Source organism: Elgaria multicarinata, chromosome 1 (genome assembly GCF_023053635.1).
Source record: "Elgaria multicarinata webbii isolate HBS135686 ecotype San Diego chromosome 1, rElgMul1.1.pri, whole genome shotgun sequence".
NCBI lineage: Eukaryota > Metazoa > Chordata > Lepidosauria > Squamata > Anguidae > Elgaria > Elgaria multicarinata.
Window position 1 is genome coordinate 65,596,104 of NC_086171.1, and position 26,117 is coordinate 65,622,220.

At 42.2% G+C, this 26,117-nt stretch overlaps 1 protein-coding gene across 2 annotated transcripts in view; it reads right to left on the minus strand.

Moving 5' to 3' along the window:
- The window catches only part of SUGCT (succinyl-CoA:glutarate-CoA transferase), a 346,647-nt gene that overhangs the window by 44,404 nt on the left and 276,126 nt on the right, over positions 1 to 26,117 (minus strand). For both annotated transcript variants that reach the window (XM_063129498.1, XM_063129489.1), the window contains one exon: positions 2,234 to 2,297. In XM_063129498.1, the coding sequence (XP_062985568.1) occupies positions 2,234 to 2,297 (64 nt within the window). The remainder of the gene's footprint in view (positions 1 to 2,233; positions 2,298 to 26,117) is intronic.

The following is a 26,117-nucleotide window of genomic DNA, read 5'->3' on the forward strand; positions in this document are numbered from 1 at the left end:
TACTCAGAAGAAATTCTCACTGAGGCTCAATGGGACTAACGCCCTAGTCAGTGTGCATAAGATTGCAGCCTTTAGCATACAGTTAGTTTGTAACAAAATTTACTTTAGTTTGTTTATGACCAGAATTTACCCTGTTCATACCTCCTGAATCCAAACACGATGCTGGTTGCAGAGTGAAAAACACATTTGAAAAAAATGCATGTGTTTAGAAAAATATGCATGAAAAATGTGCACAAATATATTTTGGTCAGTGCGGGAAGACTGTGTACTTTTGAATGCATACCCATGGACACACCCATGTCCTTCATGATTTCCACATAACAAAACAAGCTCTCAATCTGATACGGACACTAGTCAGACAGAACTTCAAGGTGGAACTTAAGAGAACCTCAATGAGCTCACCATTTACTGATTTCCACCTCCCTGTAGCCAGTTACATTGAATAACTGGGGCCACAGCTAGACCTAAGGTTTATCCTGGGATCATCCAGGGTTCGCCCCTGCCTGAGCACTGGATCCCCTGTGTGTCACCTAGATGAACAGGTTTGACCCCTGGACGATCCAGGGATAAACCTTAGGTCTAGCTATGGCCCTGGTTGCTGTATTCTGAACTCACTGAAGTTTCTGACTAGTCTTCAAAGGCAGCCCCATGTAGAACACATTGCAATAATGTTATCTGGTTGTTAGCCAACTGTATTTCAAAATAATTAGTTGTTGTTTTTGAACACAAACTCAGCGCACCACCTTCCTCAATGGTTTTAAAGTGGACCAACTGATTTTTAACATCTCTTCTTTATGGAATTCCATTTCTGACCACCAGTACTATATTCCCTCCTTCTCTCTTTTTCTCCTTCCTTCCTTCCTTCCTTCCTTCCTTCCTTCCTTCCCCTATTCCCTTGATTCTGGGGGCCAAAGCTAGTAGAATGAAGGAGACTTTATTTTCATCAGAGATAATTGTTTCCTCACTCCTGCTCCACATTTCATATTCCTGTATCTTTCGAAGTCATCACAAGAAATAACAATAACTAACCAAAAAAGTATTTTCAGGAGACTTCCTTTCTCCATATCATAAGGGAAAATACAGTCCTTCTGATTCAGCCATATTTTGCCATTTCATACAAACACATAAGGCCACAATTTATGTAAGGCTCAAGGTAAACCTAAAACAAACACAGATGTGCAAATAATATACACTGCTCTTTTTTTTCAGATTAGTCCAACTGACTCCAGGGTAAGCAATTAACTTCAAACGGACTACTGTGGAATAAGTGGTTTGAGGATTGCCATTCGTAGACGGTTTACCAGAAACATTTGTAAAAACAAAGAGCGAACATTTCATCAAACCTATGCTCAAGATTTTTTTTCAAGATAAGGGTTACCATACTTGTCCAAGAGAGCCTTTTGCAAGCCAAGAAATCAAACTGGAAGGCCTCCCTCACTCCCCATTCTCCAGGAATCAGAGCAACTTGGCCACAGAGGCAAGAAATGCCACATGCTCAAATGAAAGGGAGGCAACACAATGAATGTGGCATCTGTGGGGCTGCCCTTAATAATTTTCTGGAGATGTCAGGTAGCACAGAGAGTAGCAAACTGCCTCTAGGAGGGTTCCAGAATTGTGCCTGATACTGTATTCCAGAGACACTTCATACGTATATGCTGAGTTCATTTCAACCAAGACTGTCCATGTTACTTTCTGGATGGAAACAACTATGGAACCTTCTCTACCTGGAGACTTGCTGAATTCTAGCATCATTCAGAAACAGCTGAGCCTTGGGAAGTAGGAACTATCTAGGCAGGAAAATACACCATCCTTAGCAACTGCTAATGCATGTGCATAGGTTAATCCATCTCCTTTCCTGAGAATCTAAATTAAGGTAAGTAATCTTAATACAACTTGCAGAACAAAGTTCATTGTTGTCTGGTGTCAGTCCAATGCTCATTCAGTGACAATCCAGAGATCTGCCTAACGGTTAGCATGCCAGCTTTCAACCTACTGTTTGGAGGGCTGTATTCAGAATGTGGAACAGGTTCCCGAGCAGCGTTACAAATTAATCAGGTTTTGGATCCGCCACACATGAGAGCCCTGTGTGTTGGATGCAGAGATCCAGTTTTGAAAACTGCACACACAGCACACCTGTACATGTGCAGTTCACATTAGAGCCCATGTTGCAATCCCGCTTCCAAAAATGCTTCACTTTGATCAATAACACAGAATTTTAGGGAAATATACCAACCTGGAACAGCTATCTTCCCAACTGTTGGATGCTCCATTTCCATGACAAGTCTATTGTGCAGCACCTATAAAAAAAATCCAAATATAATAGCATAACAATGAGCATTGTTGGGTTTTAGAAAGTCTTACTGATACAAAAAGCTATAACTAATAACATGGGTCATGATCCAGTCCCATTACGTGAGAAGGTCAGGATGCATTCTCTCTGTGCATGGAGTGTTGGGAGATGGTGAGTTGTCCAGAATTCCAAAAGTGTTACTGATGGGTTCAATTACTATCTCACAACCAATCATCAAGGACTTCCATACCATTCCTGCCACATGAGCAAGCTTCCTCTTGGTATGCCATATGATTAACTGTATTTAACCAATACAAATCCAGAAGGAAAATACCAAAGCTCTAAGTCTCATCAGTTTAGTATTACTATATCATTTTAAAGGAATCTTTAGTTATACAGACTTTTCTTTTAAAAATCTCTTGTTCCAGAAAGAAAGCCCCCCCCTTCAACATTACAGTCCACAAGTGAGAAATCCAAAAGAAATACAACCAGGCAGAACAGAAATCCAAACGACATAGATTCATATTAAAGTTGTATCGCTACATCTTTTATGAAACTTCTATGAAATTTCATGGTTATGGGACATCAGAGGAATAGCATTACACATTTCTTAGCCCATTGTTTCAGGGTTCATGAAAGATAAAGTAATTGAGAGAACAAAACTAACTCCACAGGGATCCTACAGTCTCCCTCAATGCAGACCACAAATCATTATTATTTCTCAGAAGCACTATCCTTATTGATGGCCAACTCACATATTCTATACCAGCCTCCCCAACACGGTGCCTTCCAACATGGCCATTGGTCATGCTGACTGGGGATGATGGGAGTTGTAGTCCAATACAACTGGAGGGCACCACCTGTCCATCAGTGCTTTCCCCCATTTGTGACCTTCCCAAGTAGCTGTATGTGAATGCTGTATTGAATATGAATCTAGGCATTGGGTGGGGGGCTAGACTTCAGAAATAGGTTTTGAGATGGTGCAAATTGGCAACTTCCTGTGCCCATGCAGAAGAAGCACTTTCAATGTGCACATGGGAGTCTTTGGATCTTGGCTGCTGAACGATAGTTGTTATAAATAGTTCAGTGGGTTTGTAGATCTCCTGTCTATGCTGGAGACACACGGCTCTTTCCTTAAAAAGAAAATTGAGTCAGGGGCTGACTGGCTTGTGTTGATAGGGTTGCTATAGTATACTGTGAGATATTTTTTTAAAAACACAACAAACCCTCCACATACAGCCCTTTTCTGCATTTTAATCTCCTACACAACCAAGAACAAGGCCGTCAGTCTCCCTGACTCCTGCTACTTAAATATGAAACAGCACCCTTGTGACTGAGATATTTCTTGTGCACCAACTGTACAAAAGTTCTGGTGATCTGTTAGATAAATAACCTTTCATTATTAATCAGTACTTTATTACCCTTATCCAAGATGAAGCTGAGATGTTCACCACTCCAGCTTCTGAACAGAAAGGAGACGACGGTGCATGTTTCTTAATTGTTTGTTATTTTTGCAAGGTCAGTAGTTTTCTTAAAGACAATTTTGGAACAGTTCCTGACTTATTCCATCCCCCCATAACTCAGCACACTCTACAAGTATTCATTTCACTTTACTCTTAAACGCTCCTTGCTGGCATTAATTTCATTATTCCCGTTTCTTTGTAAATTCCCCTCCCAACTGCCAGCTAGCTGGTTTTGCTGTCATATAACCACAATCTACTTATTCAACTTTCTATTTTTAAAAAGATACTTTGTCTAATATCTGCATAAAGATACAAATTCTGATTTACTTTTACTGATATATGAAACACCATTGCTTTCTTTATTTTATTTTTTAATATTCCGCACTATTCACTTCCAGGCTATTTGCCTGCAAATGTCGACAAAGAGCTTTTGTAGCACTACAGGGAGTCTCAGGAATTAATAATGCATCATCTACATTCAAGGAACATTGAAATTATTTAAAACTTCTCCTCCACCATAGAAGATTTTCAAACCACTTAAAAATAAATTCAACCTCACTGGATGCCTGATTTACTTGCAAAACTGTTGCATAATGTACCTGCCAAACCTGAACAATAGGTGAAGTCTATGTATAAAGAGAAATAACATAAAATAGCATCGCATCTATTGTTGCATCTGCCAACTTACTTTAGGTTTTGTAAATAGGTTCTTCATTATACTTTGCTAAGATATTTCCTATTTCATAAAGTCATGCACTATTTCCTCTTGATTGCTTCTAGATGAGTTGGCAAGTCTTTTTCAATTCATCAAAGTTACTGTGAAGTCCATCAGTCTGTATAATACGTGCCCTTTTCCCCCTGAAGGAAAAGCTTTCAATTCAAGATTTGTTTTTTTGAGTGGCTTCTTCAATTGTCGTAAATATCGCAAAACTGTTTTCTGTAGTCTGGTTCTACAACACCCCAGGAATATTTACCAATGAAACCAAAAGGAGGATCAAACAGCTGTCCCCCCCAAAAAAAAAATGTGCAGGGAGGAAACCACACCACCAGAATAGGGGGGGGAAAGATAGTAACCTTTGCTACCAACTCATTTTGAGATCAACTTTTTCTCAAGGGAAGGCTGTTGAATCTTCTTGCCCTCTTAATATTTGTGTCCCGCTAGCATACCTACTTGATGCCCTCTTTAAGAACAATGGGTGAAACAGTCATTTGTACTGAGAATGCTGATGTGATTATGTATCTATTATATTTTGGATTTCAAGGAATTCAGGATGGGATACGTGCATCCATTTTATCCTCATGACAACTCTGTGAGGTAGGTTAGGCTGAGAGATACCACTTGGGATATCCAGTGAGATTCATGGCGGAGTGAGGATTTCAACCTCCCTTATCCACATCAAATAGGCAAGCTGGTGCCCTCCAGAGGTTTTGGACTACCATTATCTCTGACCATTGACCATGTTAGCAGAGGAAGATAGAAGTTGTAGAACAAAACATCTGGAGGGCACCAGCTTGCCTACCCCTTCTCTAACCACCATGCCACACTACCTCTCTCATAATACTATAAGTGCCATGTGCTTAGACCAAGGTGAGTGGAGGCTGTCACACAACCTTAGCAATATATGATCATGATGGGCATCAATGATATGCTGGAATCCCCACTGCTCTCTCGATTGCTTAAAGCTCCACTGTTTGCTCACTACTTGCCCTTACATATCTGTGCCAGGTTGGGTCTCAGATACAAAGCTGCTTGCAGTGTGGCAGAGCTGCAGTGAGCCACATGAGAGTCAAAGTGCAGCTCAGCCAGAGCTCCCAAAGGCAACTGTGCTTCCTGTGAGGCCCAAACGTTGTCCAGATGGAACTTTGACTGTGTGAAGCCAAGTTGCTACTCCACGTCCCTCCTTTCCTAGAGCAGAGAGTGGCTATGCAAGTAGATTTCAAAGTTACAGAAGCTTCCCCTACGCCAGTGCATCTACGTTCTTACCAGCATTGTTGCCAAATGTTGTTCCTCCTCCTGCTCTTTCTCAGCATTGCTACCACCTGCTTCCTTGCCAGGCAGAGAGACAATGCGCTAATAGGTAGTGGCATCTACTTCTCCTCCTTCACATGATCTCCATTGTCTGAGTCAGAGTGAGAGAATGAACAAGCAGGTTGCAATTAGGGCTGTGCACCCACCCACCCCAATCTGCCTTGGGCCAGCTCTGAAGCGCCGAGGCGGCCCGAAGGTTCGGAGCCAATTGGCTTCGGGCTGCCTCAGGCTTCACCAGAACCACCTCGGAACTGAGCCAAGGCGGGCTGAATTAGCCCGCCTCAGCTCGGATTCGGGGCCTCGGTCTGAGGCGGAACACAGGCCTAATTGCAATGGTGAAGAAGAGGAACGGGTTCAAGAGGCTCTTGTCAGCAGGCCCCCTGCTGGGGTGTGGGCCCTTGGCAGGTGCCCAACCATGCTGACCCCTGATGCCAGTCCTGAGTGTAATCTCAGTGTCTGGCCTTTTCCACTGCTCCAGAGGTCATCAGTGAGCATTATCTACACTTATGCTATGCAATATTTATTTCAATATACCTTAAATTTTATTTGAATAAAGCACAATGGGATAATCAATTGCTTCATTATTTCCTCTTGGCTTGTGATGAAAACATCCATAAGGTTATATTACTCTAACTTGAGTGAACCTGCATGAGAATGACTAGGGAATAGCAATGTCACAGGCTAATTTTGCTGTTTCCCTTGACAAAATTAATGATTGTATGTTAAAAAGCCTGTTACACTTGCTCTCAAGAATATGGAAGTCCCAAAGGCCTATAAACTTTCAAATATGCATAATAAATAGTCATGTTAACCCTTGTATTTTCCTCTATTTTCCTCACCTTTTAAAAACAAACAATTAGGACAAATGTAATTCAGAGTGCTAACATTAATATTTGTCATGGAGTTGGTAATAATCCGTGAGCAATCAATGTCTTGAGCATAGACAATGTCTTTAAGATGTATTTGCTTCATTTGGAATTGCAAATTTTATAGGCCTGGTTGGTAGACTGTATTTCTATTTGCGTAGACCTGTTTGATAACACATCATTTTCATAAACGTATCAGTGTAGATATACTTTGATCTCTGATATATAGTATGAGGTTTTATTTTAAAAAATATTTAGCTCTCATGCAGAACCCTTACGAATCCATTTTCAAACTCCATCTGTGGGATCAATGTATTATATTTGATTGAATATCATAGGTTGGATCTAGAGTAAGTTAGGTCATGCTTTATTCTAATTGAAATAAATGGCACAGGTTCACTTGTCCCATGGATTTCACAGGGACTAAGGCATGATGAACTTAGTCTGGACCCAAACCACTGTGGCCCTTTCTACAACTAAGGAATATCCCAGGCAAATGGAGGGATCGTCCCTGCTTGCTCCCGGGATCTCCTGTGTGTCATTTGGATGCACAGGGATGATCCCTGGAAAAAAGGCAGGTGTAGAAACAGCTAGTGTTTCACCTTTTGTGTTGTTTGCATTGTTAAAACTATATTTTGTGACTTTTAATGGATATCTTTCTGTTGAAGATTTGTTCTGGATGGATTAGTAATAAGAACGTTGTGATGAATTAGCTGAATCTTGATACAACTAACATAATGTTCAGGAAAAGTTCAGGTACTTTGGAACCCCAAAATTTGGATGAAGAGAATTTCAAAAGCATCCCTAAGATATACAGGAAGCTGCCTTCTTCCTCCAGGTCAGAGCATTGGCCCAGTATTGTCTACTACAGCCTTCCCCAAGATGGTGCCCTCCAGCTGTTTTGGACTTCAACTTCTATCAGCCCCAGCCAGTATGGCAAATGGTCGTAAATGCTTGGAGTCAAGGGCCTACTCAATCATAGAATCAATCATAGAATAGCAGAGTTGGAAGGGGCCTACAAGGCCATCGAGTCCAACCCCCTGCTCCATGCAGGAATCCATCCCTGACAGATGCTTGTCCAGCTGCCTCTTGAATGCCTCTAGTGTGGGAGAGCCCACAACCTCCCTAGGTAACTGATTCCATTGCTCTAACAGTCAGGAAGTTTTTCCTGATGTCCAGCTGGAATCTGGCTCTACAACAAACTCTACAACAAACAGGATATTGCACCATGAAAGTGGTATGAAAGCGGTATATAAAAGGCAGGAGCCACACTACTGCTTCATAGCAGCATTGAAGTGCACTGCAGGATCTACACTACTTCTTTATAGTAGTATTGAAGTGCACTGACAACTGTTGGGGGCCTATTGACACATACCATGTGCCGCTTTCATGCCACTATATCCTGCTTGGTGTGGCTCCTGCCTTTTCTATACCGCTTTCATGCCCCTTTTATAGTGCAATATTCTGCTTGGTGTAGATGAGTCCAAGATCTAAAACACCTGGAAGGCACCAGGTTGGGGAAGGCTGGTCTACTGTACCTGGCCGCAGTCCTCCATGGTCTTAGAAGAGGTCTTTCTCATCCACTGCTACCTGAGCCTAGTAAATGGAGATTCCAGGGAATGACTTGCTGCTTGTACATCATGTGCCTTCTAACATGGAGGCATGTTCCCTCCACATGCCCAGATGTAAGCAGATGGATTAAGCTGAGCAAAGGTAACACCATGCCACAAGTACAGTCACTAATGCCGTGACAAGGGGACTAAACCAGAACAGCCCTTTCACATTGCTTCTAGGTCCTTGTTGAATTTTTGTAATAATGAGTCCACTGATGAGTTCTGTCAAAGCATCTCACCAACCTGCACTCCTTTTAGGTCCCTGTTCTCTGGTCCCATGCACAAGAATAATTGTAACAATCTGTGTCTGAACCTGTGACCCCTGCTAACACAGAGTAGCCTCATTTAGTAGTAGTATTCTCCTATGATAGTACTTCTGCTAAAGAAATCACAGGCAACTTTTTCCATATACGTCTGCAATAAAAATACACCTTTGTCAAGGAAATACAAATCTCAACAGTCAAGAAGTCCTGAACACTCACCAACACACTGCCTAACCGAATAAGCAAGTAACGAAACTAATAACAATAGCATGGTATCATTCATATTCATATTTCACTCCATTTTACAGTCCATAGAGGCTTCACCTGTTTCTCCATGCAAGAAGTATCAGTGCACTTTTTTCCAATGCTGTACGCACACTGTAGTGGGTTCCCAAGAGCCTTCCTTTAAGCACTCCATCCATCTTTCACCTGCCAAGTCTGTGTTGTGTTCTGTTTATATATAATTTATAGTTGTGCTGAAGCTTGTCTATCAGCTTCAAGGCACCCCGTACACCTGGCCATGCCTGCAGTGGGTTAGAAGTCTAAAGAAACGTAGGGTAGGATCCAGTTGGCTAGACTTTCAGGCCTGCAGAGGGGTTTCTGGATCTCTTTGTGTTCCTGATATGACCCCCTGGGAAGTCTCAGGATCCACTGAAGAGGCTTTCTCCACTGCCCCAGGGGAAACACAAAGGACCCCAGTACAAAAGTGAGATCACTTGAACACATCCAAAGGGCTCTTCTGATTCCAGCCTTTCTCTCGTGTTTCCCTTAGGCTTAGTTTTCTCTTCTGCTTTTCCCTTCCGCTTGGCCCCTATGCTTTGTGTAAACTTACAAACCAACCTGACCCTGCTTGCAGAGAAGCAGTTAGGCAAATCTTTTCTTCATAAACATACAGTATACTGTGTTGTCACTCATCTGGCAGTAGTAGCATAATGGTTTCATGCAGTTTTAAATTGGGCTTTTTTAAAAAAAAAAACTTCATTTGGCAAGATAAACCTAGTTCTCTGGGCTTTACCACATAGCTATAAATATTTACTTTAAGTCATATTATGCCCCCCGTGTGTAAAATAATGAAATATTTAGATATAAAAGTACAAGGTGTGTGTCTTTTTGTGCTCTGAAAACTTTAGATTTGAAAGGTCTTAAGTATTTACTTTTACAAGCATTTCTAGTTCAGACAAAACAAGACACCATGGTTTGTTGTTCTGTCTGAACTTGGCAAATGGTGGTTTGTTCAATCCATGGCTGTCCATGGTTTGTTAATCCAGATCTATGGTGACCACATGTCCTCTTTTACAAGGGATAATCCTCTATTTGAAGTGCTGCCAGAAGATTGATTTCTGTTTTGAAGGCATCCTCTATTTGAAGAGCTATCTGGTTCAACTCTGGTTTAAATATAAAGAAGGAAGAACTGGGCCCATCAACAGCACCAGGACAGCAGGCTGAGCACAATCACCTTGTCACAGTCTTCCATATTATGGTAAGATACTGTATTTCTATTTAAATTATAATAATACTTTCTAAATGTGTTGTAGCATATGCAAGTTTTATGCAAATAGGTGTCCTCTTTTTGTCCTATTTTTGGTGATGCATGTCCTCTTTTTTGGCATTTATCAAGCGGCCACCCTACCAGGATTACAGCCATAGCTTCTTGTTATATCCGAGCTAAGCCATTATGTCCTTAGAAAACAATTTAAAAAATGAAACACTGAGTTATTGCTACCTCAGAAAAAAGATTTCTCCGAGTATGTATTTTAACTTACTTCCCCAGAAAGTCAAAAATATACCTAAAAAAGTTAACACTGATGTATCTCCATACAATATTGCGGGGGGGGGGGGGGGATAGTTTGGGTATATACATTTTTATAAATCCTATGTGGCAGGATATTTATTTCAAAAATAAATAAATAAATAAATAAATAAATAAATAAATAAATAAATAGGAAATCACTCCAGTGGGAGGAGAATTGGATATAATATAAAATATGGTCAATGTATTTTGGTTGTTTTATGTACATGCTTAGCAAATAGGCAACATATGTCACTGATTATTATACATTGGAAATGTTTATCAATTACCTCATGGAAATTGAAATCTTAAGACATGGGTGGCCAATCTCTGGTACAAACAGCTGAAGCTTCTGGCCCTCAGGGACAGGAGCAGGAGGGGCTGCATCTGGCTATGGGGCATAGCTAGGATCCACTCCTGATCTTTCTCTCTAGTGCTGCACTGCTCTTTGGCTCGATCAACTAGGAAGAGAAACTTTAAAGGCACAGGGTGCTGAAAAAACCCCAAAGGGTTCATTAGTGTACGTCTACCTCATATACTGGAATTGACTTTAGGAACACCTCCTTTTGGTTACTACTGCCTTACAGTAATACAATAGTCTCCTCAAATCTTGTCAGAGAATTATCAGAATAACTGGAAATTCAAAGTTAAGGATATACCATGTCTTAAAATGTGTGGCTTAATGACCTATTTTAATGTTATTATCTTCACCACCACCACTCCATGTAACAGTGAACCCAGGTGATGATTCCATAGAGTTGGAGGGGAACATCATTATCTGGCTGAAATGCTGGACAGAAGCACTCAATTAGAGGGTGAGGACATAACTGCAACATTTGTTGCAGTCCCACATGTTGTTGTAATTAATAATTATTATTCAATGGGATGGATCCAGACTTAGTCAGAGCAGGCCCATTGAAACCAATGGAACTCATGCTTGATTTAAGTCCCATTGATTTCAATTGGTCTGTTCTAATTATGACTAATTCTGGATCCTGCTTTATATGTATATCCTGCCATTCTCTATTTAAAAGATCCTGAAGGCAGCTAACAAAACCATTCCAACAAATAAATCTATAATACCAGGCAGTATCAATGTCAAAACCTGAATAAAATCAATCAGGAGGTAGAGTCCAACTTCCTACCAGCCTCCTATCAAATGCTTTATGATAAAGCTGGGTCTTAACAGCATTACAGTAAACGAATTACAACTTTCCCTGCTGGGCGTCGTGGGATGAAACTTTCTTAATCCATAGGGATTTTCAGGGCAAACCCAACCTTCTTTAAAGTTTTAAAAGGATATCAAAGGTCTTCCATGGTATTCATACATATACAAAAATGGGTGGATTTTGATGTAACTGTTATAAAGAGTCCTTAAGTCAAGGAAATTTCTCCAATTCTTGGAAAAAGGAAAACATTAATAGATTCATATTCATTCACTTTGTATGTGTTTGTGTCTCAAGGAGTGTGGTGAAATTCCACTGAAATACAATACAATTATATTCTGAAGTGGGTGCTACATTTCCCCCACACCTTCTAGAGTTAAGGATTATGAAATTTGGGGTTTTTCCTCATGACCAAATACAGCTTTCCTGGCTTGTCTGGAAGGAGGGTGGATGGGATCAGAACTAGGTTATATTACATGCAAGTAACAAATCACTAGATGATTAATACTTTTTTCTCACTCATTGTGGAGTAAATGCTTTACAAAAGGACATGCCCCTTGCCCAGTGGATAATTTTAAAAAGTATAGGAATAGCCAGTTCAGCTTACAAGCTGTTCAATTCCAACAGTTGGTAAACATGTGACCTTGAACATCTGACATATAATCTACCCATTTTATCATCTCCCATATGGAGACCACAGCACAGAATCATAACAGTTGTATCTATAGCCATGTCTCACAGCATGACATATTTTTCATTTGAAAGCCCATATATTTTTATTGAACTGTCTTAAACAATATTCCCCACTAGTGTTCCAGCCCATTTTTCCTCAGTAAATGAAATAAAAAGCTGCATAAACCGTGAAGCCTAAACGGCTACATATGACTTGTTCTCTCTTTCTCATACACTCCAAATATGCTTATCTCTTTATTGCCTTCTTGATGGAAATATCAATCATACGAATTACATCAAACTGGTTAGAAATTGATGTAGCCTTCATGGCTCTCTCCAAAGAAACCTGGATGTTGAGAATTTCTTGTCCAGCCTCCTTATAATTTCTAAGCCTTCTCAGTAAATAGATTTTATGCTGTTTTAACTTTGTAGTGTAGACGTCACACACCCTTAGGGTCAAACTACACTTTATGGTATATGCAAAGTGTGCAATAACCTGTTTTTTGTTGTTGTTGTTGTTGTTGTTGTTTTTAAATTATTCTAGTCATGGCAATGGAGGGGGGATGATTTTCATTGGGGCTACAGTGTGAGAGGCTTGTGCCTCAGATGACAAACAGAACATGTAGGAAGTAACATGTGAATGAAGGGGGTCCATGCAGAGCTTTAACGGTGACCAGCACAACTTAATTAAATAGGCATAAGATGGTCAACACATCTAGCTCCAATCAGGACCTGCCGCATTTTGAACTATTTGCAGTTCAGATGGTTTTGAAAGGCAGCCCCAGATGAAAACATATGTAAGATTGGTGCAAGCCATTGTGGCTGAAATAGCAATAGGATCATAATGGTCATAGTCTGACTCATCAGACGGATTCAAATGTTCGCTGTTTACCTTGCCAAAATGCAAGCAATTTTTTTAAAAAAACAATTTACTAAATAACTGAAAAACTGATCCAGGAATTGTGAAAAGGTGCACTGATACGATGTTGGCCTAAGGACATAGGCCTCATCTACACCAAGTAGGATATTGCACTATGAAAGTGGTCTATAAATGGTAGGAGCCACACCAAGCAGGATATTGCACTATGGAAGTGCTATATGGTCTATGTCAATGGGCCCCATTGTGCACTTCAATACCGCTATAAAGCAGTAGTGTGGCTCCTGCCTTTTATATACCGCTTTCATAGTGGAATATCCTGCTTGGTGTAGATGAGGCCATAGTTGTTATCACAGATGTCAGCCAATAGACACCTTCCATAGCTGATTTTTCAATTTGGTTTTATCCCACACACATTTAAAACGAGAAATGGCTTTTCAGAGCTTGTCCTGAGACATAAAAATGTACATTAAGGCCACGTTGAAACCAGTTTCAGTGTTCTAAAATGTCTGGCATCACCCTTTATAGTAAGGGTGAGCAACTTGTGGAACTCCAGATGTTTTGGTCTATAACTCCCATCAACACAAGCCAGCATAGCCAATGATGAGGGATGATGCAAGTTGTAGGCCAAAAAATCTGGAGGGCCACAAATTGCTCATTCCTGCTTTATAGACTTTACACAGGCAATCTATATATTTGTCACATCTAAGTACAACTTGCTGACTGAAGAATGTAATCTAACCGATACATTTTGTGGTGGTTGCAGGTTTAACATTTTAGCTACACCAGTAAATGAATATCCTCTTCATTACAGCTGTTAACAAAGGCTGCCATTTTCAAAGGAGAAATCAAAATCCACAGCTTTAGTCTCTAAGCTTCAGAGTGCAAATTTTAGGGTTATTAGCACGTTGACTCCTCCAGAGCTTTGCAGATGGGAAGCTCTGCAAATGAGGATCTTACAAACTCTTCCAAGAAAGCAGAGTGTTGGAACATGCTTCTCTCCAGGGACAATCACCAGAACAGGTACTTAACATCTTTTGAAAAGTGTAGCTTTACTAACATGGAGACAGTTTCACTAATTTCAATGGGATTTGAATGAGAGTCTTCAGGTGTTCAGTCCCACTTCAGTTGTTATTACTGGAACCTCAGTAAAGCCAAGCTGTGGAAGAAGCAACTGTTTAAAAAATTCTGCACCCAGAGTTTGATTTGTCACAGGGCAAATGAACTGAGCATATGCTCAAGCTATTTATGATATTTATAAAAATTAATGCTCCATAAAATGGAGCCAATAATATGTCGACAAGGCCTCATACGCCAAGGAACTCCTGCAAAATTATTCCAAAAGAGAGGAAAACAAAATTAAGAACACTCACTGTCTACTTGTTGATGGATGGTTGCAGAAAGAGCAGTAATAGTATCTCAATGTTTCAGGGTGTGTGTTTTTTCCAGAGATTGTCAGCCTTCTTCGTTTTAGTTTCTATAAACTTTTCTGATATATAAATAATACCAGATTACATACAGTACTGTCAAGAGTTTAGAGATGATACTTTTCTTGTGAAACACAAGATAAAGTTTCTTTTTACAACAAAATGGCATTTCTTGTTTCCAACATGCAATGCAGGTCAGTTTATCCCACCTCTCACTTTTTAAAAAAGTTTATCCCACCTCTCGCTTTTTAGAGGCATATAATACAATATTGGAACATTTCTGTTCTCTTCAAGCAATTCTTTTTAAAGGCCATGAGGGCTAAATAAAATGGACCCCAAACTGAAAAAAAGTATCTAAGATACTTTCTAAACATGCAGTTGATATTTTCCTTTTTCAGTTACAACTGGAATTGGTGTTCACAACCTTGGATAAAAAGGCAATATCCCATATCATTCATGTAAAATTACAGTGATTGACTTATGAGGAAAAGGCGAGGGGGTAGTTTACATATCGTTGCTGTGTAAGTGGAAGGCATAGAAGAAATTGCAGCTGAGACATATTTAATAGCTGTCAGCATCCACATAGAGAGGAAATATTTAGTTTGATACATGAGGGTATAACTAAAAAGTAGGATAAACTGGAGTGGGAAAAGATGAAATATCAGTAAATACTTCCTTTTTCCATGATATATTAAGCTTAATAGATTACTCTCCTGTGGGAAGTTTTCTGAAAGCCTCATTGCATTGAATGTTCAGAGGCAGATGAGAGAGGTCACAATTCTGTCCAGAATTCTCACATACTAACGGACTTGCTCATGAGTTGTTTATGCACACACGTTTATTTTATCGATTGACCCTGCCACAATGATAAGAAATTACTGGACGTTTAGCAAGAAATCCTGTTTTGATGGAATATCAGGCATGATGAAAGATGTTCACAAATACATTAAAGCTCTTGAGATGCTGCATCAGAATCTTGATTTACTACAGAAGCCTTCCCCAACTTGGTTCCCTCCAGGTGTTTTGGCCTACAATTATCAGCATTTGGCCACACTTGTTGGGGCTGATGGGAATTGAACATATGGAGGCCATCAGGTTGGGGAAGGCTGTACTAGAGGTTTTTGACCACACAACTACCATATATATAATAATTGAGTGTCTATTGTTCATGCCCCAAAGTGATCAAGAGACAGGGCAGTGCAAAGCACAGGATAAGAAGCACAGGATAAGACCCAATTCTCCATGTCTGATATCACCACCTCTTGTTCTTCCTCTTTTGCTCTTACCAGAAAGTTATTTGACAGCATGGCATCCTCTTTCTGCAGGTGTGGAAAGCCCAGCCTAATTTGTGCCTAGCTTGGAACTGCCTTGAGCAAAGAGACACAGAGGCATCAGCTGACCAAACTTCCACCACTGGCTTAGCAAAGCACAGACACGCCTTTCTCCCACACTTGGGCACTGACATGTGCCATGTAAGGTGGGGATAAGGGATTCTGTGCCTTAAGGGAGGGGTGGGCAGAAGGTAGATCTCCAGAATGTGGGTTTCAACACTCAGAAGCCCCTGCCAACATGGCCAATGGTCAAGAATGGTTGGAAATGAGACCTGGAGCATGTGTACACCTAGGGAGGGAGTGGGGAGGATCCCGCAATATGCTGATTGTGAGATCCTCCTCCTGGGTTCACATGCGGCGTGCAACATCCCGGGAGGAAGCAGGACGTTGTGCCCGCCATTTTTTTTAAAAAAAGGCAGAAGTTGGAGCACACTTGCACTCCAGCGAAACAGTATGTAACAACAACAAAAAGCCCTAATCCCACTCCCCACCCACCCCGATGTCCCAGAACTCACCCCATCCCAGCACCTTCCCTCTGCTGACCCACGCTACTCATGGGGAGGAGGAAACAGGCTGGGATGGGTGCCCACACCACCCACGGTCCTTGGGATCATCCCAGGACCACAGGAAAAGCCGGGGGGAAAGTGTTCCCAGATATCCCGGGGAAATGGAGGGATCATGCCTACCTGCTCCTGGGATCCCCTGTGCGTCATGTGGACACATGGGATAATTCCCGGGATCAAGACTGGTGTAGACATGCCCCTACTTTCTGCCCATCCCTGCCTTAAGGAATTGAGCTATAAGGGACATTTTGGGGCCCATAATCCACATGCCCTACAACATGCAAGACGTTTATACTCATCAAAATAATGAGCATTTTACTATGTGGCATGTATCCATTCTCTACAGTTGAATTCATAATCCCAGACTCTGTTTTCATAATCTGGAAAGTATGAAGTAATGATTTTAAAAAGCCTGCCTCCAGCAGTGTTACTTTCCCTCAACTCTGAGGAGCCACACCCATCCCATACCTTTACAAATAGTAGACAGAGGGCATGCTTCTCGGGTGGGATTAACTCCTGGCACCTCTCTTTTTAATGGTGCCACAGCTGGATCAATGCAACTCAGTCCAATACACTCAGGGAAAATGCTTACATGACAAGCAAATGTCACCTCATGTTGACTTTACCAGGGCAGGATCTACACTACTGCTTTAAAGCGCTTTATAACAGTTTTGACAGCTGTTGGGGCCCAGGACACACTGCATATACAGTTGTCAAAACTGTTATAAAGCGCTTTAAAGCAGTAGTGTAGATCCAGCCTGAGACCAATATTTCATTTACTTGCACATGTGTGTGTGTGTGGGGGGGGGAATAAGATTTGGCTACACAATGAAGTTCTCTGTATTATTAAAAATTTACTTCTAGTTCTTCCATGCTGTTATGATTTTTAATACTACATGAAGCAAAATAGTCAAAGGCTTAAAAACATCAGTGAGCAAATGGGAATTCTGAGAAAGGGGGTATTTTCCATCACATAACAAGCATATGGACAAACAGTATTCCATGTCCTCAACCCAGAAAACTGGTTCTCCACTCCATTTAGGTTTGAGTGATGCAAATTATCTGGAGACCATAACTGTCCCTAGATACCGCTTGATTTTTTCAGGGTTAGTTTTAATTGTCTACACTCTGCTGTATTAGACAGCCAATGCAGCATTTCTTAGGTACTTCTTATAAAGAATGGTTTTGTCCCAATGGGGATGGTGCTACAGAAACACTAGTCCATGTCTTTTTTTGTATGCTGCTTATATGAAGATGGCTAAAACTGATTATTGACTCCTCTCCTATCAAAATACCCAGGTAGGACCTTTGAATGGTAAGTGGTTTATTTACTAACAGATGGAGAAAATAACAGAAAGAGTTCCCAGATTTCTTTCTTTCTTTTTAGCTGCAAAGGGACTTAAAAAGATTCTGTCTGCCAAAACCCAATTTGTATTGTTTCTTCAACAGCTTACATATGTACAATAAATTTTAATTATTATATCCTACTTTATTATTTTATACATTGTAGTTGATATATCTTAATCCACTGTGTCATATACCATAAACTCAATATTTTAATTTAGCACATCCAATTTTATCCAGGCAATCTATGATGTTATTTCTTTCAGTTTATGCATTGTAATTTCTTCTGTGTTGAATTTGATTGATTTTGGTGTGTCTTCATTCATTGAAAGGGTCTGTGAAGATATACCAAACTTTGATTGATTGATTGATTGATTGATTGATCTCTTATCAACAATATTTCCTGTGTAAGTTATGATAGTGCAGGGATAAAACAGAGCATTAGTACCTATATTTTTCCTCCACTGGAGTTGTTAGCTGATGGAGGGGTGCATGAGAAATGGGGTGGGTTTTTTTTGGGTGGTTGTTTTTTAAATGCATCTCCCCCAACACCATTGCTCTAATCAAAAGCAGAGCTTTCAACTCCCAGTCAAAGACCTAATGCCTTACATCTGTTTTTAGTAATCCAAGGGTCCCCACCACACTGTGGAATGTGTCATATTTAGGGTGAGTTCACATGTGCAAATGAGCTACTTTGCCTTTTCATGCGGTCCTTTTATGTACAGGCTTGGGTGGAGAAGCCAGTGCGAAAGGGTTTGTACATGGAGCCAACTTGTAGCTGTTGACAATAACATGGTGGCCGTAAGAAGTGCACACCAAGGGCGTTACTAGACGAGGCTGTAGCGCGCGTTACCTTCCGCAGTCACGTCAAGGCTTCCAGATGACGTTCACGAGGATCCGTCGTTATCCTGCGGTGAAGCCTTTTTATCCCGTCTTTAAAAAAGTGAGTTTTAGTGCGCCTTTTCCTGCCGGCGTGCGGTAATTTGGAGTACGTGTGGGAGGATGTGAGGTCACTGCGGTCTGCACTGGGCAGGAAAAGGCATGCTAAGGGGAGTGGCCAGCAGCTTCGGTCAAGCCGCCTCCGCCATTTGCGCCCAGTCCGCCAGCTGGGGCAGTGCAGCGGAGCGGCTTTTTATTATTATTCCCCCAGTGACAGTTTGTGCAGGAACGGAGGACTGCAAAAGTGGCTGGTGTGCTGCTGGGGGTGTGTGGGGGATGGGTGGGGGATGTGCGCCTGCTTTTCCTATTTCAACCTTTGCGTGGGTCATTTTTCGGAAAGGCGGGCATCCCACAGTCATGGGAAGTTGGTGACTCCTCGCGGTGGGCAGCCACCGCGGCCGCATAATGGCGGTGCTGTACGGTGCGCCGAAGATGTAAAGGCGAGCGGGGACTGAGGGGGACGGTCCAGGCATGAAGGGCTGTGTGCCTGTTGGTGTGGGTACGCGGCTGGAAGAGGGCACATCTGTTTGTGGGCTGCTGCCATGCCTACGGCCAGATGTGGATTGGCTCCGTGGGATGGGGGAGAGGGCACAGAGGCGGTCATCGCCGCCGACACTTCAGAGGCATGATGGGAGATGTAGGCACAGAGTGCCCATGCAGATGACTGACCTCGGGTCATATGACACCCGCCACGACCCCCATCAGGAAGTGACCGCATCAATGTTGACCCTCAGCACCAGCGCTCACTGGCCGCACCCCCTGTGAGCCATCCACCAATGGCAACTAGCTCCCCTCCGTCCAGCCTGAGGGGGCTGGTACGCAGCAGCAGCAGCAGCAGCAGCACTTCAGCTGGCACTGGCACTGCCAGTGCCGCTGCTACCGCGGCGGCATCGCTGACGGCTGCGCAAGCAATCGGCGCTGTTTGCGGTCCTCCGGACTTGCGCAAACCGTGCGGCGAGTGAAAAAAAAGCCACGGCAATCAGGCCGGTGTGGCTGCGCAACCGTGCTCGCGCCGGCAGCAGCACAACCGGCGCAAACTTCCGCCACAAATCGAAGGCAGGTGTGGATGATGAGGCGTCACGGCTGAACGGGAAAATCCGCTTTCACCGCTCCTCAACGACGGAACACCCGGTAGGTCTAGCAAAGCTCCAAGTTAGCATAGGCTATCTGCATGTACAAGTCTGCATGTACAGCCCAGTTCACATAGAATTCTCCACATAAGGAACATCGGAAAGAATGAGCGAAGGGGGTGGGGCCAGGGAAAGCAAAGCACCATGTGTGAACCAGCCCATACTGGTACTATGTAATCAATCAGCTACCAATCCATGTTCAGGGTTTTGTTGTTGACATTCAAAGTCTTAAACAACTCAGGACCAGGATACCTTGCTGATAATGTTCCCCGATATCCACCAAACTGTCCTCTGAGATCTTCCAAGGAGGCCTTATTGGTCATTCCTTGACCAACAGTGTATCGTCAGGTAAATATCACATAAGCGGGCCTTCTTGGTAGTGGCACCCACCCTCTGAAATACTCTACCATGGGTGGGTTAAGAGGCGTAAGCTGTGGCAAGCTTCAATTGTCTCTTGAAAACTCACTTGTTCACTCAGGCTTTTCCTGACTTGTAATCAACCCATGACACTACTCTGTTTTACTGCATTTGTTGTAATGTTTTTTAAAAGTATCTATCTATCTATCTCTCATCTATCTATCTATCATCTATCTATCTATCTATCTATCTATCTATCTATCTATCTATCTCACCATATGTGTTTTTACATGAACCGCTTGGAGATCCTGAAATGCCAAGTGGCATAAAAAGCACCATACTGTACAAGCCAAGCCTTCATCGTAACTTGGTGGGTAAGACACTCTAAAATAGAAGATCACCAGCTAAAATGGTGAGCATTTCTCTACAATATCCATGGACTTGTGTGAATGTGACACACATCTCTTCGGACCGTGAGTGGTCAACAAGCAGAATGGGAGCCACGAATGGCAAATGTGGACAGGACAAGTATGAGCTATGGTCCTAGTTACAGCATAGTTCCTGATCGCCTCTCCGCCTTGGCTTCTTGCGCTGTGCTCTTGCCTGCTTCCCAGATGAGCCCAAGCCAAAGAGTACTGTACATTTACCGTAGCACACTCTAGAGGAGCACTATCTCAGATTTGGGACTTTACCTATGCCACACTACTTTAAAAAGTTGATTGCCACTGCTTTACCCTTTATGGGTTGGATTCAGATTTATGCTGCCCTGATGGGAATGGACTTCCTTGCACCCTCCTACCCCCAGCAACCCCTCCATACCTCTGAAAATGCTACAGAGAGAGACTGAATGGGGTGAGCACATAGCAATACCCTCTGGATTTCACTATGTTCAACAGATCTTCATCCCAGACATGCATCCCAGGTAATTTACATAGGATTGTAATCACAGTTACTTAAACAAGTGACAACAACAACAACCAAAATGCATCAATCTCTTTCCTTTTTTCAGTCAGAACCAATGCTAACAGTTCATTTCTCAGAAGGACGTGGCGGGTGCGGGGGAGGACATACCATTTTTGATGGATTACAATTTGGAGAAATAGTACAAATGTATTTTGAAAATGTGTATGTTTACACAGGAAACAAAATACATTCTAATACATCAGTCTCATGTTACCCCTCTGTGCTTGCGATGAGTTTCAACGGATGTTTTTTCCTTCATGTTAATTAATGCCAAAACTTTCAGATGAATTGAAGAGAAGACATAAAACCATATGTTTTTACTGGGAGAATTACAATATGTACCTGTCATGTCCTTCTCCCATTATAGTTGCATACCAATCTATTTAAAATGCCCCCCCCAATCATCACAATGGCTTCACAATCATTGTCCAATGAAGACAAGAAGTACGAGTCTAGAAATCTGTAATGAAATTGACATTATTGGGTTTAGCAAGCGATGAAAGAATCATCACCAACAGGGAAGGATTTAAAATTTAAACACAAGCCATGAATCAAAAAATCAACAGCACAGTAATAACCCAGTTGTTAAAAATATAAAAACAAAGCAATCACTTTAACTATCCTTACAACTCTTCCTTTTTAAAACATAGCCTGTATTCAGAAAATCCGATTTAATCTTAATAAACTGAGGTATACATGAGATTATTTTTGTGAACTGCCCAGAGAGCTCCGGCTATTGGGCGGTATAGAAATGTAATAAATAAATAAATAAAAAATAAAATTTACTCTTCCCTTCACATGAGCGGACAAACAAGTCAGGAAGTCTTCCGTTAACTATAGTTTCTTGTTACACACAAACTAGGAAACTATGGTTAACAACTCCTGAACAAGCCAGGATATTAAACCAACTTTAAACCCCAGCTTCATATTCTGGCTTGTTTGAAAACTATTAGCCTTATATTCCCAGTTCAGATGTAACAGGAAACATAGGGCCTTGCTAGACCTACCTCTAAATCTGGGTGTGTGGAGGGGCCAGCCTGTGCTAAAAGTAGCATGGGCCATCGCCCCTGTCTACATGTAAGACGCGACGGGCTGCTGGAAGGACCTGTCACGTCCACCATTTTTTATTTTTTATTTTTAGATTAAAGGGGCCATGTGCACAGGAGCACACCAACGACAAAGGTAGTTTTTTTAAAAAAAGGGTTCCCCACTCCCCCTGTCCCCTATTTTCCCCTGCGATGTCTGATCCCCCACCCACCCACCTGCCCGCCAGGCCATGATGTCCAATCCCCCCTGCCCGCCCATCTGCCAGGCCACAATGTCTGATCCCCACTGCCCGCCCGCCTACCAGGCTGCCTGCAATGTCCAATCCCCCGCCCGGCCACCCAGCCGCAATGTCCGATTCCTTGCCTGCCATGTCCGATGCCCCCCCCCCATCGCCCCTGGACCGCAATTTCCCCCAATGTCCCCTGGCTCCTCTCTTCCCCCCCATCTCTCCCCCCCACAATTTCCCCCCGGCCCCAATCTCCCTCCCCCCCATAATTTCCCCCCCTGACCCAATGGGCACAGCGCTCCTGTGGAGCGCTGTGCCTAGTGCACAGCTTCTCCCAGCTATTTGAGAGTAAGCCACGTAGCTGTGAAAAGCCGCAGAACCGGCTAGACCTTCCACAGCCCTGGGCTCAGCCCGGGGCTGCAGAAATACCGGGCCACAACCGGTGCCGGTTATCCCGGGCCAAGGGATGATGCACAGGGTATCCCGGGGTCAGCCCGGGCTAAACCCTCATCTAGCAATGGCCATAGTGAACTAAAGATGGTGATGGTCTTAAATTTTGTATACTTTTTAATGTCCGCTGTTTTTTAACTTTTGTAAACTGCCCAGAGAGCTTCGGATATGGGGGAGTATATAAATTTAATAAATAAATAAATAAATAAATAAATACCTGGATTGTCCATTTATTTTTCTCATTAGCCCAAGGGAGGTGAGCAGTTACTGCAAGACTTATTCATAGTTTGGCTAATTAAGCCAAGTTACAATCATCTAAGCATGGCCCACATTATGGAAGCTGTCATTTTTAAGCATTGATTTTAGGTTTTTTATTGATAGGGAAGCCATAACAAAAGGATAAGAAAGATGTTAGAAATACACACTGCCTTTCCTTGCTTTTAGGATAATGCACATGAACTTACAGTGGGCATGTCTAGATGAAGGGGGTGGAGGGATATGATCTCGCAATTTTTAAAAAAGCAACAGGAGCTGGAGGCACCAGTACTCCATCGCAAAGGATAGGTGTTTAAAAAAGAAAAGAAAAAAGCCTCGAGCCTGCTCCCCCATCCCCAGTGGCCACAGAGCGTTTGCAGAGCTCCATGCCCGGCTCCTTGCGTTTACTTGCGAGAAGCCGGGACAAAACCGCGACGGCGGGCCCCACGTCCCGTGGTGTCAGGATCATCCCGAGACCATGGGAAAAACCAGGAAGGAAGGGTAGGGCCATATCCCGGGAAAAGTGAGGAACCTGTGCATCATGTGGACGCACAGGGATGATCCCGGGATATCGCCCCATCTAGACATGCCCAGTAAGTGTTTGAAGTAAGGTGTTCAGAAACTAACTCAGAAATGCATTCCAGAATGAAAGCATTTAATGTAGGCTACAGTCCTATACACAGTTCCTGGGAGGAAGTCCTATTGACCTCAGTAGGACTTGTAAGGAAGGGGTTAAGCGTACTCAGAATTACTGTTTTTAGCAATTCATTCTTGTTCATTGTCTGTTATAGAATTGCAGAAGTACCGCTTATCTCACCACCTGGCCGTAGGCGGGAAGCCATCTCCTGGCTCCGTTGAGGCGAGAGCAGTGACCTTGGGGCAATTTGCAACTGTAAAAGAGAAACTGGCCCTTCCGGAGGGAGGGGGAGGAGTAGAAACGAGGGGCCTTAAAAAGTCTACCAAATCTGAGGCCAGTGCCTGAGCTGAAGGACACCTGGCTGCGGGGAAGTATATTCTGTAACAAATGTTTTAGTTTGCTGGTGTGGGGTTCGGGGTTGATGTATCCATTTTAGTAGCTAATCTGATGTAAATGCTTGCCTCTTACCCGTCCTACTTCAATAAAGGATTGGGCTTAACCCTTTCAAATTGAGAGCTGTGTGCTTTATTCCAAGGTCTGTGCAAAATCCAGTGGGCAGCCGGTTTGGCTGAGTGTGGTTTCCTTTACAGGACTTACTTCCAACTAGGCATCCATAGAATTGTACAAATATTTATTTTTATTGCTGTAATACCTTTGTGAATAGTCAAAGCCTAAAAGGATTGTTTCTTCTCTCAAATCAGCCCTCTCACCCATTCAGGCTTTAGGAGAAGTCATGTTTGGGGTGTCTTTCTCTTTCCCCACCCCCACCTCCACGAACCAATTCCTGTTGCCTCATCCTAAAGGGATTGAAAATATGTGCAAAACGAGCCCCCCGGAATTAGTTATTTAGAATATCACCTTACTCCCCTGTCAGTGTTCTCTTACTTTTCTGTCAGTATTTTTTAAAAAATGTCTTTAACATGTGAAGTACTAAAAACATCAGCATTTTCCTCTCTTAAATTAAAAGAAATCCTGAAGAAAAGCTGGCAAACACAAATTGAAAGAGCCCTTAGATCTATGTCAAACTGTACACATGGCTTGTTAGCAAGAGTGAACTACACACATTTGTACTATAATAAAGCAGAGAATTTTGAGAAATGATCAGATACAAGTTTTTCTACACAGTACAATGTACACCTTGGGTTTTGAAAACTGGCATACCATAACATTAGACTTTTGATACAAAGAATAGTGTTTGCATTGAATCAACTAAATGCCAAATAAGAGTTAAGGTTAATTAAGAAGTCTAATAAAGTAAATATACAACAAGAGGAAGAAAAAGAGATATTAAAATTGAATATTGAACTATTTGCTGCCAGCTGTATTCACGTTATCCATTTATTCTAAGAAAAGCCCACTTTTCATTAAAGCTCTGTTGAAATTCTTTAGAAAGAAGGGCGATTCTATGGCTGCTAAGTAAACAAAATGTTACAAGGTGGAAACCCTTTTTGACAGTTAAATACTGCCATCTCCTGAGCATCCAACAGTAGTATGGTTCTGCCAGACTTGATACCCTGGTGACAGACTTCCAACACACAATAATCAATTCATCAAAGAGCACTTTAATATCCCCTGTCCCAGGAAGACCTTCTTCAACATTCTTTGGACATATTAAAAGCTTGGCACAAAGAATGCTACTTGTCCCGCATCTGACGGTATGTTGCATTAGTGTTTTAAAAGGCCTCATGTTGAGTATCTCCTGGAGACAGACAACTTTTTTCAGAGAGGTGAAGGAACTATAATCTCTTTCTTTATATTTAAATGTATGTCCCAAATGCTATTCTGCCACACCCGGCACAGCCTGGGCGCGGGGAAGCAAATTGCGGGTGAGGGTGGAACAGAGGACACATGTAAACCAGCCATTGGCTGGTGGAACGTGCTAGCGAGGAGGGGAGGGGACTCAGAGCCTATTTAAGGGCTCCGCCCCCCTCCTCTCCTCCTCTTTTCCAGAAGCGGCTCCCTTCCTCCCACCCTGTAGACAGTATGGGCTTGCTGGTTGCCTGTTCAAGGGGCCAAGTAGGAATTTTTTGCTCATAATCTGAATTGGTTATGAGTATTTTTGCCTACTTCATACTGTAAGACAGCCCAGGGAGTTGTAAATAGGTTAATTGGTCAAAAGTCTTGACCTGGCGCTTTTCGGCGCCAGGTCAAGACTTTTCTCTTCTCCCAGGCATTTTAACAGCATTTAACAACGTTAAGTTTGTTTTTAATGGACCCCAGAATTGTTGTTTTTAAATGGATACTGTTGTTTTTATACTGTTTTTATGTTTTTTTAAATTTTGGTATACTTTTAATGTTTACTATTTTTAATTGTTGTAAACCGCCCAGAGAGCTTTGGCTGTGGGGCGGTATATAAATGTAATAAATAAATAAATAAATAAATTTGGTCACATTTATTGGCGGGTAGGCGGGCATCTGCA